At 37.9% G+C, this 18594-nt stretch overlaps 1 protein-coding gene across 2 annotated transcripts in view; it reads left to right on the top strand.

Moving 5' to 3' along the window:
- Nucleotides 1-17873, top strand: part of LOC113079336 (leucine-rich repeat and fibronectin type-III domain-containing protein 5-like) — a 62595-nt gene extending 44722 nt beyond the window's left edge. For both annotated transcript variants that reach the window (XM_026251587.1, XM_026251588.1), the window contains 2 exons: nucleotides 10127-11534; nucleotides 16215-17873. In XM_026251587.1, coding sequence (XP_026107372.1) covers nucleotides 10147-11534; nucleotides 16215-17190 — 2364 coding nt within the window. In that variant the 5' untranslated portion in view covers nucleotides 10127-10146 and the 3' untranslated portion in view covers nucleotides 17191-17873. The remainder of the gene's footprint in view (nucleotides 1-10126; nucleotides 11535-16214) is intronic.
- The last annotated feature ends 721 nt before the right edge of the window (nucleotides 17874-18594 follow it).

Genomic DNA, 18594 nt, shown 5'->3' on the forward strand with positions numbered 1-18594 from the left:
GTAATTATTATTATTATTAATCATATCTAAACATTATTTGTAAAGTTTCCAATCTCATGACTGAGGTGGATTCACACCGCTGCATAAAGAACCACAGAAGAGCTGTGGGGCGTATGTGTTATGGTTTAACCGAACGCCTCACTTCATTAAGAGCTGTGGTGGGGTGGAACATCCTTACTCTCTTAGACATGCTTGATTAGCGTTTGTTTGTCTTGGGGCTGCTCTTTGCAGTGAAGTACACGGCAATTGCTTCCTGTCAAAGTGACTGACATCACTCTTCAGCTTCCTCATTACAGTAGCTATCATTCTGCTTTTCATAAGTGTTTGCTGTGCATACATCATCTATGTGATATTCAGTGTGGTCACTTGTCATTTAGAATAATGCAAAGTGGCTTTTGTTTGGTATGCTTAAAAAGACTAAAGAGGGTTTTAGTAGGATGAGTGATATTTGTACATCACTATGTGTTTGGATCAGAAGCTTGCATTTTAGGAGGGATTGCTGATGTTGTTTCATTAGATTGAAGATTATGTAAGACTGTATGTATGCCGGATCCCATGCATGGTTTATTTAACCAAACAAATGCAGATTAATACATTAATCTTCAGATAATGTTCAACCTTACAATATGTATATTCTTAGAATTATATATTGCTAGCTCTATTTTTCATGTTAAATTCTTGTACATAATAGACATTTAATTTGCATTTAGATTTTTGTGTAAACATGTCTTAACATTAGGCAGTCTGATAGAATGAGTCAAGAAAGACATGCATCACATCTGATATTACCACTGATTCATCCATTACACTGGTGCATTGTGGGATGCAGTATTCCACACAGTTGCAAATGTAATGGATCGCCTGGGTATTCTATGCATACAGAATGTGTGTACTGTGCACAGTATGCATATTACAGGAATATGCAGCATTGGTAGTATTATGTTTATAAGCCTGAAATCAATTATAAAATAAAAGTCATCCGTCTATTCCAGATACGGCACAATGACTCCAAAATCACATAATAACTCAGTGGGCACTTCCTTTGAGTCAGTAATTGGTTTGTGACCGTTAAAAGGTATGATTTATAAGAATGTTTTAAGTATGAATGTAATCCGGATGTACTACAACTTTCATAGTGTTCATTGTGTCAGTCTGCTACTACACATAGAAGAGTCAGTTGTGTCACTTCACTGCCATTCACAAGTCCTCTTCTGTGGCCTCATAGAATAGTAAAGTGCCCATCACATGCACACTTTAATATCTGACTGGAAAGAGTAGGTAGTCCAGGTGCTTTTCACCTACTCTTTTATGAAGAGTCCCAAATGACGCACTATACAGTATGCACTTATACACTATATACTATGTTTATATACTATGTATAACTATATGTAAGATTATTTTTTCATTCAACATCGGAGTCTGATACCCCTCCGCGTTGCATCGCAATTAAAGCAGTGACAGTTGAGTACATGAAGAGTCCAAAATTCCACACTTTTTTCTTTTGCTAGCAAAGTGCCTCATCTAGGAACTTTTTTACTTGCTGGAACTCGCAAGTTCCACTGTTTACTCACACTGTTTATACTAAAAAACGCATATAGAACAGTGCATAAGTACCTGAATCGGGATGCACCTTGTGAATTCAAACATATTACTATTTTCACATACTGTTTCTCACCTATTATTTAGTAGGGATGCTACGATACCATTTTTTAAGGACCGATCTGATCCTGAAAATTCTGAGTATCTGCCAATACTGATCCATTACGATAATGGCACAATTTTTTTTTAAACAATGTAGAATTTCTATATTAATCTGTGTTGACCTGAGCACCACTCTTTTGTGTGTTAAACACAATGTACTACATATAAATAAGTTCATTTTAATGAAAAATAACAAATGAAAATATATAACAAAATCTATGACAAAAAATACTATTATAAACTAGGTTAGTGGATAATTCAGAAGCAAAATATACTCTAGAGTCAAATAAACAAAACACGGGTGCACATTAATTGTATAAAATCTAGTGAAATATTTTATTTACAAATAAAAGTGAATAAGTCTAAAATCTGGTCAAATGTTACACATTGCTCTTCGTATTGTTGTAAAATACATTCATGAAAAAACAAGTATATACAGCTATATAGAAATGTAAAAGATGTTTCTTTTAAATGTATAGAACAGTAATAAAGGTAGAAACATCTGATAGATGGGACAGAATAAGAAAGGCTAAGAGTGGCACAGAGCGCTTATGCACATCCTGTGTGCAGAATTAATAGCTTGAAACAACACAGTGCGCAGGGTGTGCAGCCCTCCACATAGAAAAGTTAGTACAACATCCATGCTGCTCTTCTCAAGTTTATCTTTATTTCTCTCTTCACAGCAGTTGAAGTGTACTGTTGAGTAAATGTTGTGTTAGCCACATTAAAAAAGTGAATATTTTAAGTCATTTGTGTATTAATGCTTACTGGAGACACGAATTGATACAAATGATTCAGTCCGATTTGTTGAACCGGTTCAACCGGTTCACTAAGAAGAATCGGTTAAATCGAACGATTCGTTCGCGAACCGGACATCACTAGTACAAAGGGAAGAGATATTGATACGTAGTGTATTAAATCTGTGCGTTAGTTTATTGAGCCTTTTCTTTGAATGGTTTTAAACCTCAGTTACTGTGCACTTTTGAAGTGAGTTTCATGGATTTGATTGTTGAATGGAGGATGACAGACAGCCTCAGCGGAAAGAAGAGTTTATGTGAACTGAATTTAATGACTTCACCATTAATCTCTACCTCACTTTGATGGCTCAACTATAACACAGAATAGCCTAGTATACGCACAATATCGGATTTGGATCTGTCTCATCTGACTGATACCCGATCTGCAGAAACTGCCAATATCAGAGCCGATACTGATCCCGAGTATCGGATCGATGCATCCTTACTGTTTAGTAGGGAAGTATGAGCTTTTGGATACAAAATAGTGTCTGTAAATACTGCTAAGAACCCTCCTCATAGACATTTAATGATTCAACAGTTTTATATGTGAGGTGAATAAGTTATTTAAAAAAGTTAGTTTATTTGGGTCATCCAAAAAGAGGGATTGGACAAATGTGCTTGGTAAAGTATGAAAAAAGTTTTTAAATGGAAACTATTTCAGGTGAAAGTTGTGAAGCACTCGTCAGAACATATAAAATTAAAATGCTAAAGAAATTAATTCAAACTGGATTGGAAGAAGAACAAAGTATTAATGTTTTTGTTGTTGTTGTTGTTTTTAGGCTGGTAGTGTTTTGTTTTCTGAATATTTTTATCACTTAGATACCCTTAATTAAGCATGTTATGTGCAGAATAATTAGGCCTATTATTCAGTAGTTTGTCTCTATTTAAGTGTGTAAAACAAATTTAGTATTCACAAGTAATAAAGAAATGTGATGTTATGTGTTATAAGCTTGGATCATAAATGAACACATTTTAGCTAGTCGTTGATGCTCTTTACGAATATTTGTCACAACTTAACATGTTTAATCAATGTCCATGATAAAGTTTAGATAATTTGGGCAAGTACCTTCCCAAGCTGCTTTAGATTCCCATACAATCTGTGATACTCTAGGTTAGGTTTTAAGACCATATAAGAAAAAAATATTCTTAAATATAAGAAAGAGACTGTGTCCTATTATTTCATAAAGCCGTAGAAAAAGTAGAAAAAGACACTGATCCTTGCATAACCATGTGGCTTGAACACATGATTCAGTTCATCTTGAGGCAAAACATAACATACATCTGCTGAGGCCTCTTCTGCTTTACTGCACTGGTGAAGAGTCAGGGCTCATGAATCAGATCCACTGGCATGAATCACACTCCACATACTATTCCCTGTTGTTCTTATGCACAACACATCAGTCTCCATTAAAGGATCATATTTCTCTGTCTCTCTCACTCTTTTCTTTTTCCTTCCCTCTCTCTCTTGCTTACTCAAATCTCGCTGCTCCGGTCTGTCCACAGAGTGGAATGAAAATCAATAGTGAAGACTTGCAGTGTGGGAAAGAACATGATCTTTGCATTTGCTGTGTGACTGGGTGGCAGCATCAGTTTTGTGGGACTCTTGCGAGTTTCCTTCATGCTGAAGATAGTTTCACTGGATGATTCTTTCACATGAGATGGAGTATTTTATCTCGTCCAGCCATGTTCGAGAATCATCTTTCCATCAAATTTTTCACTCAAAGGAATGCCGAACATAAACTCACCCTCATGTTGTTTCAAACCTGCATGATTTTCTTTCTTCCAAGAAGCACAAAAGATGACGTTAGACGTGATATTGACACAGGACTAAAAACTACTAAACAATGATTTTGTAAGCTGAAATAAAATGAAAATATTGATTAAAAACTTTAAAATGTTAGAAATGTTCCTTGGCAACTCAAAAAGGTGAAGTACTAAAATTGCACAGACTAAATAATGTCTGAAATAAATAAATTAAAGCTAAATATATTAAATGTATATTAAATTTACAAATTCATATTTACTAAAAAAATGGTTAAACTAATATTAAAACGAAAACTGAAAAAAAAAAAAATAAATATATATATATATATATATGTATATAAACATTAATAAGTACCGTAATAGTAAATTATGTTATAGTATAATAATATAGAAATAATTGTAGCACTTTCTTTTTAGTAACCCTGTTCATGATTATTAGTAGTAACTGTAGTCCTGTTCCTCATATAGCTACATACTATGTTATTATAGTAATTACAATGTACTGAACCTATCCCTAAACCTAACCCTACCCCATGTAGTTAGTCCTTGTAGTTACCAGAACTTTCTCTGATGTCTTAATTTTGATTGAAGGGAAGATTTACAAAGATTTCATGTGACTTTGAATGTAGCACGAGTCGTATGGACGTCTTTTACTGTAAATGTATTGTTCTTTTTGTCAGTTCTGTGCTGTAACGGCCCCTCATCACTATTCACTTTTCATTGTATGGAATGTCATGAGGATACATAAACTATGAATAATTGTCATATTTGAGATATATTATCCTATTAAGACTGTCACCACCAAGAAGATGGCATAATCAATCAATGATCATGCTTCTTCAAGTAATTACAGCTCTATTGCTCAGACAGTCTCCTCATGATTTCATAGTCTGATGTTAGCTTCTCTTACCATTTAATGATGGCTGTTTGTAATGTAGAGTTTTTAGACCCCGTATTGAATCATTACATACTCAACTCAGCATAATTATATAATTAAATATAAAACAGTTGCCCCATGTGTCAGGGTCTTGTAAAACCATTCCCTGTTCACACACACATTCATTATGAAACAGCTCTTCTGCACACCCACACAGTTCTACCGGAGAGTGAAGGACTCTACAGTAGGAAAGAATGAGTCACATCTTTGAGAGAAGTGTGAGAAAATAAGACAAGGAAGATGTCCTTGAAATTGAAGTTGAAAAGAGCATATTGGGTTTTGAATTAATTCATGTAGTTCTTAATTTAACACTAATAAACTGAAGTGTTCCTATATGAATAGTTCCTCTAGTATGCATTGCGTTTGTTAGTCATGTGTTTTGCGTGTAATAAACCCACACTCTTTTAGAGACTTAACTGATATATTTTGAGCAGTGCTGCCATGAGCACTTGTTATAAGCTACTTTGGGCCTGTATTTTTACAGTTGCTTATAAATATGGGCAAGTGGTTGCATTTTTGGGCTTATTTCCAGTCTTGTATTTAGCTAGTGATTTGCTGCCATATCACAGTAAAGTACCACTAATCATAGGTGTCAAATCTCCCCACCTGCTGTTCAAACTAGGGATGTCAACGATTAATCGATGATCGATTAATTGTCGATAAGAGATGCAATCGATTAAGGCTATCGATGGTCGGTTAACCGATTCAATGTTGGGCTGCGTGCGGCTCATGCGCACTCAACACGTGCGAGCGGCTGTGAGTGACGGTGACGATATATAAAAGCATCATCATTCATTCACAATGTACAAATTAAGCTTTTAATGTGATTTAAACTTTAAAGTACATTAAAATAGAAACAACATAAAAGTTCTTCAACATTAAATGCAATAGAAATGTAGTTACTAATCATTTCATCAGATAACTGTTTTATATCGTGCGCTTTGCAGGGCTGCGGGACACAGTGACAGGACAGGTAGTCTATTCATTCCTACAACTTGTTAATTCATTCCTACGAATTATTAATGTGGCAATTGTCCATGTTTCCTTAATTTTGTTCCCTAAATAACCCATGATTTAAGTGAAATAAGGGAACAAATTAATAAATCGAACGAATTCTTAATTCATGAAATCTTTAATTTCCCTTCCCATTTTTACCACTGTAAGAGATGCGAAAACAGTTATTAAAAGCGAAAGATAATAAAATAAACCTGGGAAATTAGAGGGTTAGACTATGAAGATTTAGGAAAAGAAACAATGCTTAAATATACTGAATTTGTGGAAATTCGTGACCAACCGGCAAACCAGAACAAAGCCGCGTAAATGAAGACTATGGGGTCCAAAAGCATGGTCGCGATGTAACATTTTCCAGTTAACCTATTATTCCTCTAATAAACAAAGCTTTTATACCACACTTGTCATAATCAGATCTTATCATTTCTAAATAAATAATCGCTGGATTCAAAACAGCGATTAATAGGCGCTGTGACCGACACATTCCTGGAGCATATAGACCGTAGTATACCGGTCCACTCTGCTGTTATGCCAAGGACGTTTTTGCTCATATGAAGAGGATCATCTTTTCCGTCTATATGCGAATGCGTGTTAAGTACAAGCCTAGTTTACATTATAAATAATAGTTTAACATTCAAATACATTGCGAATATGGAAACATTTCGATTTGTGCCGAATGAGACATGAGCAATAACCTCCAAATAAATCTAGCCAAATCCGCGCTCGCTCATCCTCGTGTGCACGCATGCACTGTCACGATCTAATGCGCTGTATGCCGGATTTTTAAAAATCTGACATTTTCTAGGACAGAATCCAGCAGGATCAAATTAATGTGAGCAACTGTGTTTTGGTGCAGCAGCGCCGATGTAGTTCACTTAATGTGCAGCGCAGTCACACGCGCTCCACCATTTAGGATAATTTTATACAATAATGTCAGTTGAAAACATTGCAATTGTGCTTTAAAATACAACAACGAGCACCACAAAACCATTTAAAGAGGCGCGTTCAGCGTTCTCCGTGCGGGATTGGAAACTGTCAACAAAGTAAAATGACCTCAAAAGTATGGCGCGCTCTCTTCATTTTATCAAATGATCATAATCGCATCTATTCATTTTATAATCCTGCTACTAGCATTTTATTCAGACTAAAACCTCTTTAATTCAAGTGAGAAAGCGTTTTGTGTGTGTGTGTGGCTTTTGCACATCCTGTCATACCGCTGACTGCGTGCCTGCAATAGACGCATTTTGCAGTATTATGGTTAACGATTAATCGATTAATTGATCGTTAATTTAAACAACGATCGATCATGGAAATAATCGAAATTTGACATCCCTAGTTCAAACCACACTTTATAGCATCAATTTTATCATCATCGAATATATATATAATTGTTTCAGGTTAATTTTCAGGAATATATGGCCTCTTGGCCCATAGTTCCATAAGATGGCATGGCAGATACGTTTTTCTTCATTCCAGGGTGCATATATATATATATATATATATATATATATATATATATATATATATATATATATATATATATATATATTCAATGCCAATCTCCATGCATACTCAGAATCACAAACACTTGAAACATCAATACAAGGAGCAGTCATACAAGAAATGCTTCTCATCTTCTTTGTTTCATCTGTTTTTAATGAACTAATGGGAAGCACATCAGTCGACAAAAGTTGTAATTAATTGTGCTATATAAATAAATTGTCATTGTCTTTCACAGAAATATTTGATGTTAACAATATTTATGGATTCTCCACTGTTGTATTACTCCATCTGCCTGTTTCTTTAGCTAAATGATGACCTGATAATAAATAAACACAATGTAGCTCTCTTGTACTAACAAAATGTGTAAGATTGTAAAGATTCTTATTATTTTATATAACTGATGTATACCATGCCTTGTGTGCTTTTTCTGTCAATTGTTGGTTAAAAATAGCTGTGAATGTTCTTGTGTCACCTACACTTTAAGCCTCCAAAGCAATAGAAATCCGAGCTCTAATCCGAGTAACCCATGTTTATCTACCCACGATGATTAGACATAGATACTAATTTTATCCAATGATACATCTTTTTATATAAGAAGTGGACAGTGCAAATCTACCCAAATCACCCAAAACTGCTACATTGCTCACTTGCAGCTAATTTTATGATTATTAACAAACCTTGCTAAAAGTCCTCCAACCAATACGCTCGTATAGGTCGTTTGTCCAAATCCCTGAAATACGACCCATCAGAGCGTATCCTACAGTTGCGCCTCTATAGGCAAAAGGTCATTTCCATATTAATGTTTTGTTTTGTTTTCTTTTATTTGCACTCTGGTTTGCGTTTCGGGTAGCTCAGTTGGTAGATTATTGTGTTATGCCTTGAAATGTAATCATGCTATCATGGGTTCGATCCCAGGGAACGGACGTGCACGAAAATGTATATGCTCAATAAATCATAATTTAGCATGATTTCTGTGAGGGTTAGGTTTAGGGATGGTCATTCGAACGAATAAGCAACCTAGTAAAATATGTAGGAAATACTGTGAGATCGGTGTAAAAAGCCCAAACATTGCATTTAAATAAACGTGCGTTTTGATTGGTAATGACGTGATACGTCATTTCATGACGACAGACGCAACGCGATACTGTCATTATTTTTATGCCCACTAGAGGGCGCTTAACTTTAAAACGTAAATATAGGTCGTAATAAGGTGCTTGCACAAATGACTTATATGTTGGTTTTTTTGATGGAGGACAGGCTCAATCTGCTCACCAGTGAAATACCATTTTTCATTCTTGTTTAAAAAACCCACCCTTCTAAAAAACACAACTTTTGTTTTGCACAATTTCACTCTTATACCATAAAGATTACAGAATTTTTCCAGCTGTTCAATCTGTTTCTGTAACCTTCCAATGGTAAAACCAAAATATTATGTTAGAAAATTGGTTCCTATTACACATGATTTACGTTTAGAATACAGTACATGGATCTGAATACACTAAAAACCTTTCCACCAATGCCATTCTTAATGAGAGTGAAGTGCAAATGACTATTCTAGACTTTTTCAATAAAGCTTTAGAAAAATATGTAAATATACAATGCATCCTACCTTTTCACTTGATAATATATTTCTGAACAGCTGACTGTAAGGTAAAAATATATATTGTGGAATAACCTGACATATACCTTGCCTGTTCTTCATAAAACCTATGATTTACTTATACATTAGATACTAACCCTCTGTTCAAAACCTTTGTACAGAATTTATTTGAATCATTTTATCAACATTATTGTCGATCACATACATGTCGAGCCAAACTTCTCAAGACAGGCACGTCATCAGCTTGAGATCAGTTTTATGAGATCGGCCTTTTCAGAGAATTCTAAAGTGATTATAGGCCGATTGTGAACAGTAGCCAAATCAGACGGAGAACCCCTAATATATATATATATATATATATATATATATATATATATATATATATATATATATATATTAGGGGTTCTCCAACTGATTGGATACTGTTCACAATATATATATATATATATATATATCTTTAGTGAGTCATTTATTTTGGACATTTTATCTGGCTTATTTTCTTTTGAGATCTAGCAGCACCGATTTTGAGCCTGATAATGTTACTGCTGTGTTACAAAACTGCTGATTTCTTACATCTGACATGGGGTTTTGTTTGTGCAAGATGAACTGTTTATCACAGTTCCTGAAATGACTGGGGGATAACCAATGACCTGCTGTTATCAGATGCATTCTGGCTGTGCTAACCACTGGTGCATGATAAACATTTACAATTGCAATTATGCTCTAACTAAAAAAGGCCTGATTTGCTTAAAATTGTACTTCAAAGTAGTATATTAATCAAACCCTTTGTCTTTTCCACCCTCTTTTTCCTAGGTGTAAAAACCTGATTTACAATGGAAAAACTGCTTGTCTGCTTGTTGGTTATCGGAATGGCAGTGAAGGCTCAGATCTGTCCAAAGCGCTGCGTCTGTCAAGTTCTGTCCCCCAACCTTGCAACACTCTGTGCCAAAAAAGGGCTGCTGTTTGTTCCGCCCAACATCGACAGGCACACCGTGGAGCTCCGGCTAGCTGATAACTTTGTCACAAGTGTAAAACGGAAAGACTTGGCCAACATGACCAAGCTGCAGGATCTTACTTTGTCAAGGAATACAATAAGCTACATAACTCCACATGCGTTCGCGGACTTGGAGAACCTACGAGCCTTGCATCTAGACCATAACCGATTGACACGAATAGCCAATGATACCTTCAGTGGCATGTCTAAGCTACATCACCTGATTTTGAACAACAACCAACTGACCCTCATCCACATGGGAGCCTTTAATGACCTACTAGCACTCGAAGAACTGGATTTATCCTACAATAACCTGGAGACCATCCCCTGGGAGGCCATTCAAAAGATGACCAGCCTACACACACTTAGTCTGGACCACAACATGATCGAATACATTCCTGAGGGGACTTTTTCCCTCTTACAGAAGCTCAACCGCTTGGACGTGACCTCCAACAAGCTCCAGAAGCTTCCGCCAGACCCACTTTTCCAGCGGGCGCAGGTTCTGGCCACATCTGGTGCAATGAATCCCTCCTCTTTCGCTCTGAGCTTTGGAGGAAATCCTTTACACTGCAACTGTGAGCTGCTGTGGCTTCGGCGGCTCAATCGGGAGGATGACTTGGAGACCTGCGCCACACCTTTGCACCTCTCTGGACGCTATTTCTGGTCCATCCCAGAGGAGGAGTTCCTCTGCGAGCCACCCCTCATCACCCGCCACTCTAACGAGATGAGGGTCCTGGAGGGCCAACGGGTAGCATTGAAGTGCAAAGCTAGGGGAGATCCAGAACCTGCCATTCACTGGATATCTCCTGATGGGAAGTTGGTTTCAAACTCGTCACGCACGCTGGTTTACAACAATGGAACTTTGGACATCCTCATAAGCACAGTAAAGGACACAGGCTCTTTTACATGCATCTCCTCGAATCCCGCTGGGGAGGCCCACCAGACTGTGGAGCTGGTCATCATAAAGCTTCCACACATTAGCAACAACACCAATAACATCCAAGAGCCTGACCCGGGCTCCTCTGACATCTCCACTTCGACAAGGGCGGGAGCAAACGGCAGCAACCAAACAGGCGATGCCAAAACCAGCTCCGATAAGAGGGTGGTTATGGTAGAAGCCACTTCATCCACAGCACTCATTAAATTTAACTTCCAGAGGAATATACCTGGAATACGCATGTTTCAGATTCAGTATAATGGAACCTACGATGACTCTCTTGTTTACAGGTGAGCAATACTTTTAACATTTATGCATTTACAAGACGCAATACTTTTTACATTTATGCATTTACAAGACACTTAAATAGCGTTTACAACCTTCTGTACTCCTTAAGGGTGCATAATAGTACCTTAGAGTAGTAATATGTACTCTTATTGCACTTAATATGCACCCTTTAAGGGTAAATAACAAACAAAGGTGTCAATTTGAGGGTACTGGCCCAGTTACTAGCAGTTGTACCCCTAGAGGTGCAACTTTTGAAATTATTTCCTGAGAGTGTACAAAAGAGAATTAAGAGCAATTTGTCAAAGAACCAACAATATTCATAATATATAATGCCAGGTTTATTAGAAAACTAGATTAGGAAGCAAGCTAGTTGTTTAGCCATTTCTTGCAGTGGATTTTGAACAGTTATTGTTAGTCATTGTTTTTTGTTGTTGCAGTGTCTATGTTCATTTTGCTCGTTTGGATTTGGTGACTGAAGCCCCACCACCATCATTTAGAGAAAAGTTCATAAGGACAGTGACAACTTATTCCCACTGTGAAACGACCAAGGAGTAAAACTTAGGAAAGAACATCATGTTTATCACGTAAATAATACAGCTCAAACATTTGGGCAAAAGGGCTGATATATCAGTATATGGTTTGAAATGAGTTGTAGATTGTAATTTGTAGATTGAAATTTAAGAAACTGTCTGACAATAGACTCTCAAACCAACCGGCAAGAGGAGAGCAAACGATCTGATTTAAAAGGCAGTTGAAAAACACGATCAGTCTAGATGCATGATTGAACTGACTTTTGCCCTTTAAGTCAACAGCAAGGTGTTAAGGGGGCCAGCTGAAAAAAAGACCTTGTATTTTGTACATTAGTGCAAAAATCCATCACTAGTTTGTGTTGTTCTAATGGATGGATGAATCAATGCTTAGCTGTATGTCCATGTGAAGTGGTCGAATAGAAATCCATTTCTAATGTTCTCTTAAATTAATAATGCTGGTGTTTTTCGCTGTGTTAGTTTTTGCAGCCTGGCTTTTAGAATGTGCAGTGCTTTTGTCTTTTTGTGGTTGTGATTAGTCATAATGTAGCCCAGCTTTTTATTAGCATTATACTTTAAGTTAAATTAAATTAAGTTTTTCAGTGTTTATATCAAGAGTGTGAGTTTGGGGCAGGACTGACCAATGACCAACTGACCAGTGGCGGACTAGGCAAATGTTTGGAAGACTTGGGCACCAGAATATTTGATAATATAGTTTTATTTTGTCATTTGTTTTCTATTGCAGCTATTTCTGCTGAAAGACACCGCTTAAACCAGCCTAAGCCTGTCTTTCCTGGTCTGGTTTGATGGTTTAAAGAAGTTGTGAGTGCTTGGGAGACTGAACACAGAAAAAAATCCATGAACCTCTTTGATTAGGATTAGCAAGAGTGTCTACCTAGAGTGTATTAAAGTATAAAATTTAATAATCACTATAGTTTATAGTGTTGATAATATTCAGAAACCATTATGTGTGTTAGTCGATCTGCTTTAGTACTCTCAAACAGTATTTCATTTCACATACACTGTACTCATTAATACTTTCTCATAATTGCGTGCTTTGCAGACTCACTTGGGGGAATCAAAAAGAGATTCATTTTTTGGCTTACTTTATCTCAATGGGCTGCTTTAAATGAGCCACAGACAGCTAATTGCAATAACACTGGTCATGAGTGTTCACGTTCAATGAGACAAACTGCAGAAGCAAAGCCATTACCTCATCATTTGTGTACAGAGCACATTGTGTGGGAAGCTCTTTACACAAAAGTTGAAAATGAAGCCCACAAAAAAGACTACTGATATATCTCGACCTATTTTCTACTAGAGAAGCAGCTGGCTGATACCCCATGTTGTTATCAAGTGCTCCCTTCTCAGTTAACACATTTAGCAACAGACCGGTCGCAGTGAAACACGCACTATAATCAGATTTTCGGCACAAAAACAAGGCCAGTTGAATTTGTTTATGTGATAAAGCTGCAGAAAAGTGCCATGAACTTATAAAAGAGACAAGTTTCTTGCTCATGGGCACAATGATGGCTGTTATCTTGATTGTTCGAGTTCCATAACCTTCCGACTATCACTCCTGAGCTTAAAGTCAATATGAAATGTCATTCACATCTTACACAATGTATTTCTGAGTTATACAGAATATTCAATGAGAGATTGATTGGATCTCACAATGTATGTTAAGTAGTCTGGTGTAAGTGTCGAAAAGGAATGCCATTTCACAGGAGAAGCATATTGATAAAAGGATTTGGACACTAATAGTAAAAACCGAATTTTTCCTTTATTCAAGTCACATTGAACATTAATATATTTACTCAGTTACATTTCTAAAGGCAGATAATCATGCTTTTAATCCTTGTAAATTCATTTAGACCTTCAATTTACAAAGTACACAATTCACTTCTCATTAGAATCTGTGTTCATTTCTCAGACGTGTAAAATACTTGAGTTAATTGTGCTTAATTATTTCATGGAAAACTGAAGACTGATACTCAGTCATATTTCTAAGGTAGAAAATCATACTTTTAATTCTCGTAATTTAATTTATACCTTCAAAATACAGAAAAAAAAACTAATTTCACTGCTCATCATGACACATACTGTATCTATACTCTTTTTGAAAAATAAGTTATTTTTTTGTCTGTCCTACTGAGTTAGCAAGTCCAGGCAGTCTCAATTCCTTGAACTTCAAACTAAAAAAAACAATCTGGGTAAAATGTAATTGGCCAAAACTGTGGTCATTCATCCTTGAGATGAGACTTTTTTTTTTCAGTCACCTCAGTGTAGAGTTTTTAATCTAAATCAGTGCATGTTATAACCCTAAGCAAATCTGGTTTGAGATGATCATCGATCAGTCCAAGAAACACTAAAATATCAACAAGATTGTGATTAAAAGGAATGTCCTGCAGAGTTGAGAATCAAAGTTACTTTAATGAGAAATCCCATGCTGGTTTCATCAGTCTTTTTCAAAAACAAAGTAGTAATCTTTAGGCTACTATTAAATATTAAGTACAATTAAATGTGGAAACTTTATTTTTTTTGCCTGAATACTTTGACTTTTAATTGTGTACAACATTGACAAAGTATCCATACCTTACCAGAAATCTCTCTGTACTTTTGTTTTGTTTTGTTTTGTTTTTTAACCAATATTTGTTGTCATTGCCAAGCATTGTAAACTTTTCAACCTCTTCACGTTAACAGCGCCAACTGCCTGCTAGTATCAAGAACCTCCTCCACAGAGGAAACTTCTGCTATCCAGGCATAGTGACACTAATAGTGTCACAGCAGTGAGCTAATTAGATGTTACGTTTAACAATGAAGCATCCAGAAATGGGAGGATATATTCAAGTCTCACTTCATAAAATCAGTAGTTACTCAAACAGTAGAGCCATGCAAATTTCTTCAGCCATTTTGTGAAATGCAACCCTAGCAACTTGACACCATTATACACACATTCAGTTACTCAGAGCAACCCTGCAATTAAAATGCTTGCCCCCGTTCATTTGTATGTATGACGGCAGACGCTCTCACCCAGCAAACTGAAACACTTTGACCGGCTGTGTCACAAGACCGCTTCTACTGAGAACCTTTGTGCTCCAAATCCAGTCAGTTTGCATGGGGAAATCATAGAGCGCTTCTTTCAGCAGGCTGAATGAGCTGAATGTTTGCCAGGCTGCAGAAGAGGCAGGTTGGGCACTCGGGGAAGGATGATAAGAGATTCTATTGTTCACGTCTGACGCAGACCCCAGGCTCCTGTAGGTACAGCAGGACTTCCTATAGATACAGAACCGAAGAAGATTTACCACAGTTTCACAATTACTCTCTCTAGATTATGTGATTAAACATGACTGCAGCAGAGTAGACGCTACAGATAAGAGATAGTCCTGATATCAGAGTTTGTTTTACGTGTTTATTGTAACATAAAGATATGGCCGGCTGCCATATCACCCTGGAGCCCAAAACCGGTTTCCCACTGAAGCTAAGCAGTGCTGAGCCTGGTCAGTACCTGGATGGGAGAACTCCTGGGAAAACTAGGTTGCTGCTGGAAGAGGTGCTAGTGAGGCCAACAGGGGGTGCTCACCCTGTGGTTTATGCGGAGAACACTGTGGGTCCTAGCGCCCCAGTGTAGTGATTGGGACACTATACTGTCAACAAGCACCGTCCTTCGGATGAGACGTTAAACTGAGGTCCTGACTCTCTGTGGTCATTAAAAATCCCAGGATGTCTTTCGAAAAGAGTAGAGGTGTGACCTCGGCATCCTGGCTAAATTTGCCAGATTTATCAATAGCTTAGTACAGGGGTGCTCTGTACAGAGCCCTGTGCAATCTTTTATAATGTTGCATTATAAGTTTTTTTTTTTTAAATATATGGTGTCCTGAAAATTAATAGTGCAGTTTTAAAGAAATATTAAGCAGCACAACTCTTTTCAACATTGAAAGCAAGGTCCACATCATCATATTAGAATGGAAAAATCATGCTGTAGTATAGTATAGACTCTAGTAATAACTGCTGAAAGTGCAGCTTTGCAATAGATAAATGAAAAAAAAAACAGGAACTCGTACCACTCATGAGCCTTACGGCTGTTTAATAAATGAATGATGAATGAAACGTATCATGATTTATTCTAACATTGTTCTTTTCTTCACCCAACAGAATGATTCCCCCAACGAGTAAAAACTTTCTGGTGAATAACCTGGCTGCCGGGACACAGTATGACCTCTGTGTGCTGGCTATTTATGACGATGGCATTACCTCCTTGACAGCTACGCGGGTTGTGGGCTGCGTGCAGTTCACCACTGAATCTGAATATCTGCGCTGCCACTTCATGCAGTCCCAGTTCTTGGGCGGCACTATGATCATCATCATCGGGGGCATAATTGTCGCCTCCGTCCTCGTCTTCATCATCATCCTCATGATCCGCTACAAGGTGTGCAACAGTGGTGCCGCCGCCAAGGGGACCTCGGTCACTGACGTGCACTCTCAAACCAACGGCGCGCAATCCCAAGGGTGTACCGTCACACCGTCTGTCTCCAAACAAGGTGCTTTCAGCTTAGAGGAGGGTGAGGGGTGCAAAAAGAGCTCCGCCGCACCTCTTCCTCCCCCTCCAGATTCCCAAACCCACACCTCAGAGACCTCCATCCAAGACTGCACCACCTCCACTTCCCTGGTAAGCCAAAGCTGGACAACTCCTGGCTCTTCAGGGTCACTAAAGCCAAAGCGCAAACCAGCGCCAAAGCCTGTGCCGGCGTCCGGCGCCGAGCCCAAAGTAGAGGCGCTACCCAGTGCAGAGACGCAAAACACCAACCGCAACAACTCCACCGCTCTTCAAGAGCCAGTCCCAACCCCTCCATCATGCTTCAAAGACACTCCCATTTTAAGGAGGGCTCGTCCGTCTTCGTCCAAGTATATGACACTGCCCGTGGAAGGAGCACGGGCTAAACGCAGGTACTCTTTGAACGAGAACCTGTCGAAACATCACTGCTACATTGGCTCGCAGAAGCTGGGCAATGTGTTTTACAAACGGAGTATGTCCGTGAATGGAATGCTAGTCCAAATGGCGAACTCAAATCTAGACAGTGAGAAAAATGCCTTTTCCAGTTCAGAGTGGATCCTAGAGAGCACCGTGTGAATGTACGACTGCTGGAGACAAGATGGAGTGCCTGCATCTCATTGTGTATGTGCATTAGCGTGTGTAAGTCGGTGGGTGGGTGTGGGTGTGTATAGGTGCTCATAGTATATAGATGTGTGTGATCGTATGAATGTGCACGTTTTGCACCATTTATTTTGTTTCCATCTGCAAATCATATTTTTCTGCTGTCTTTTTGTTAATGTTTTTTGGAAACCCATGGATTATTGTGGATGTTTGCCTTGAGGGAGGTTCGTGAGCCACTCTGAGCAAGATCCACCACACGAGAGAGACATGCCTCCATCTTCACTGCACACGGCGAGCATCACGGTAAGAGGAAAGCATTGGTGCCTTCCTTTGACCTCTTACCAGGGGCTCCTACTGGATACAAGCTTTGTGTCGGTTACCCGGATGGAAGGAAACAGGAGATTTCACAAAAAAGCCTTTCTATTCAAGGAAATGACATTTCCTGCATATTATAGAGAAGCTCTTATTGAAAAAAAAAAACACTATGTGAGGACTTGATACTGGGACCTGTTATTAAATTGATATTTTTAAAAGAAAATCAAAGCTTTTTTCTTTTCAGTAACATTGATTTTGCCTTTGTTTTAAGGCACAAAAAAAACCATGTACAGAAAGACAACATATGCTGTGTTCTTATGTTGTGTAAAATAATAATAATAAAACTAGAAGGTACATTTCCTGAAGAAAATGTGAGTGGTGCTTGCAGTGGCAAAACTCTGCGCCCTGTAGCCACCCATGATGCCTGTGTGATGTTTTGAAGCAGAGATAGAAGGATTTATATTGCTACATGGTTGCTAGGGTGCTCTATATGGTTGCTATGGTGTGACTATATAGTTTATGAGGTGATATTTAAAGATTATTTACCAGCCTGAATGCAAAAAGCCCAAGCCAGTGTTTCTATATAGTTATTTTTGCTGAGATACAGCTTTTAAATGTAGTTAAACAGTTACTAGGGGGCTAAAATTGGTTGCTAGGGCATGGATATGAAGTTGTTATGTCACTACTTATGGACTGCTTGATAGGCCGAGTCAAAAGAGCCCTCTCCCAAGCCTCTATGACTATCTGATCCAAAGATATGATGTCAGATAGTTTTTTCCAATGTTAAGTCAATGGGATATTTTCACACATTTTCTTCGCCCGCTGTATGATTAACGTAAGTCCGATTGCTTAGAAAAGTCATAGCACACCTCTCCTCAATATCCCGCACGATTTGACGCCTCATTCATGGGTCTGTGACAAAAAATGCGGGAGGAGTAGCGTGCCAAAGTTTTGTCAAGGCGAATAGTAATAGTAACACTAGAAGGTACATTTCCTGAAGAAAATGTGAGTGGTGCTTGCAGTGGCAAAACTCTGCGCCCTGTAGCCACCCATGATGCCTGTGTG

The sequence above is a fragment of the Carassius auratus genome, unplaced genomic scaffold (assembly GCF_003368295.1).
Source record: "Carassius auratus strain Wakin unplaced genomic scaffold, ASM336829v1 scaf_tig00027665, whole genome shotgun sequence".
Lineage (NCBI taxonomy): Eukaryota > Metazoa > Chordata > Actinopteri > Cypriniformes > Cyprinidae > Carassius > Carassius auratus.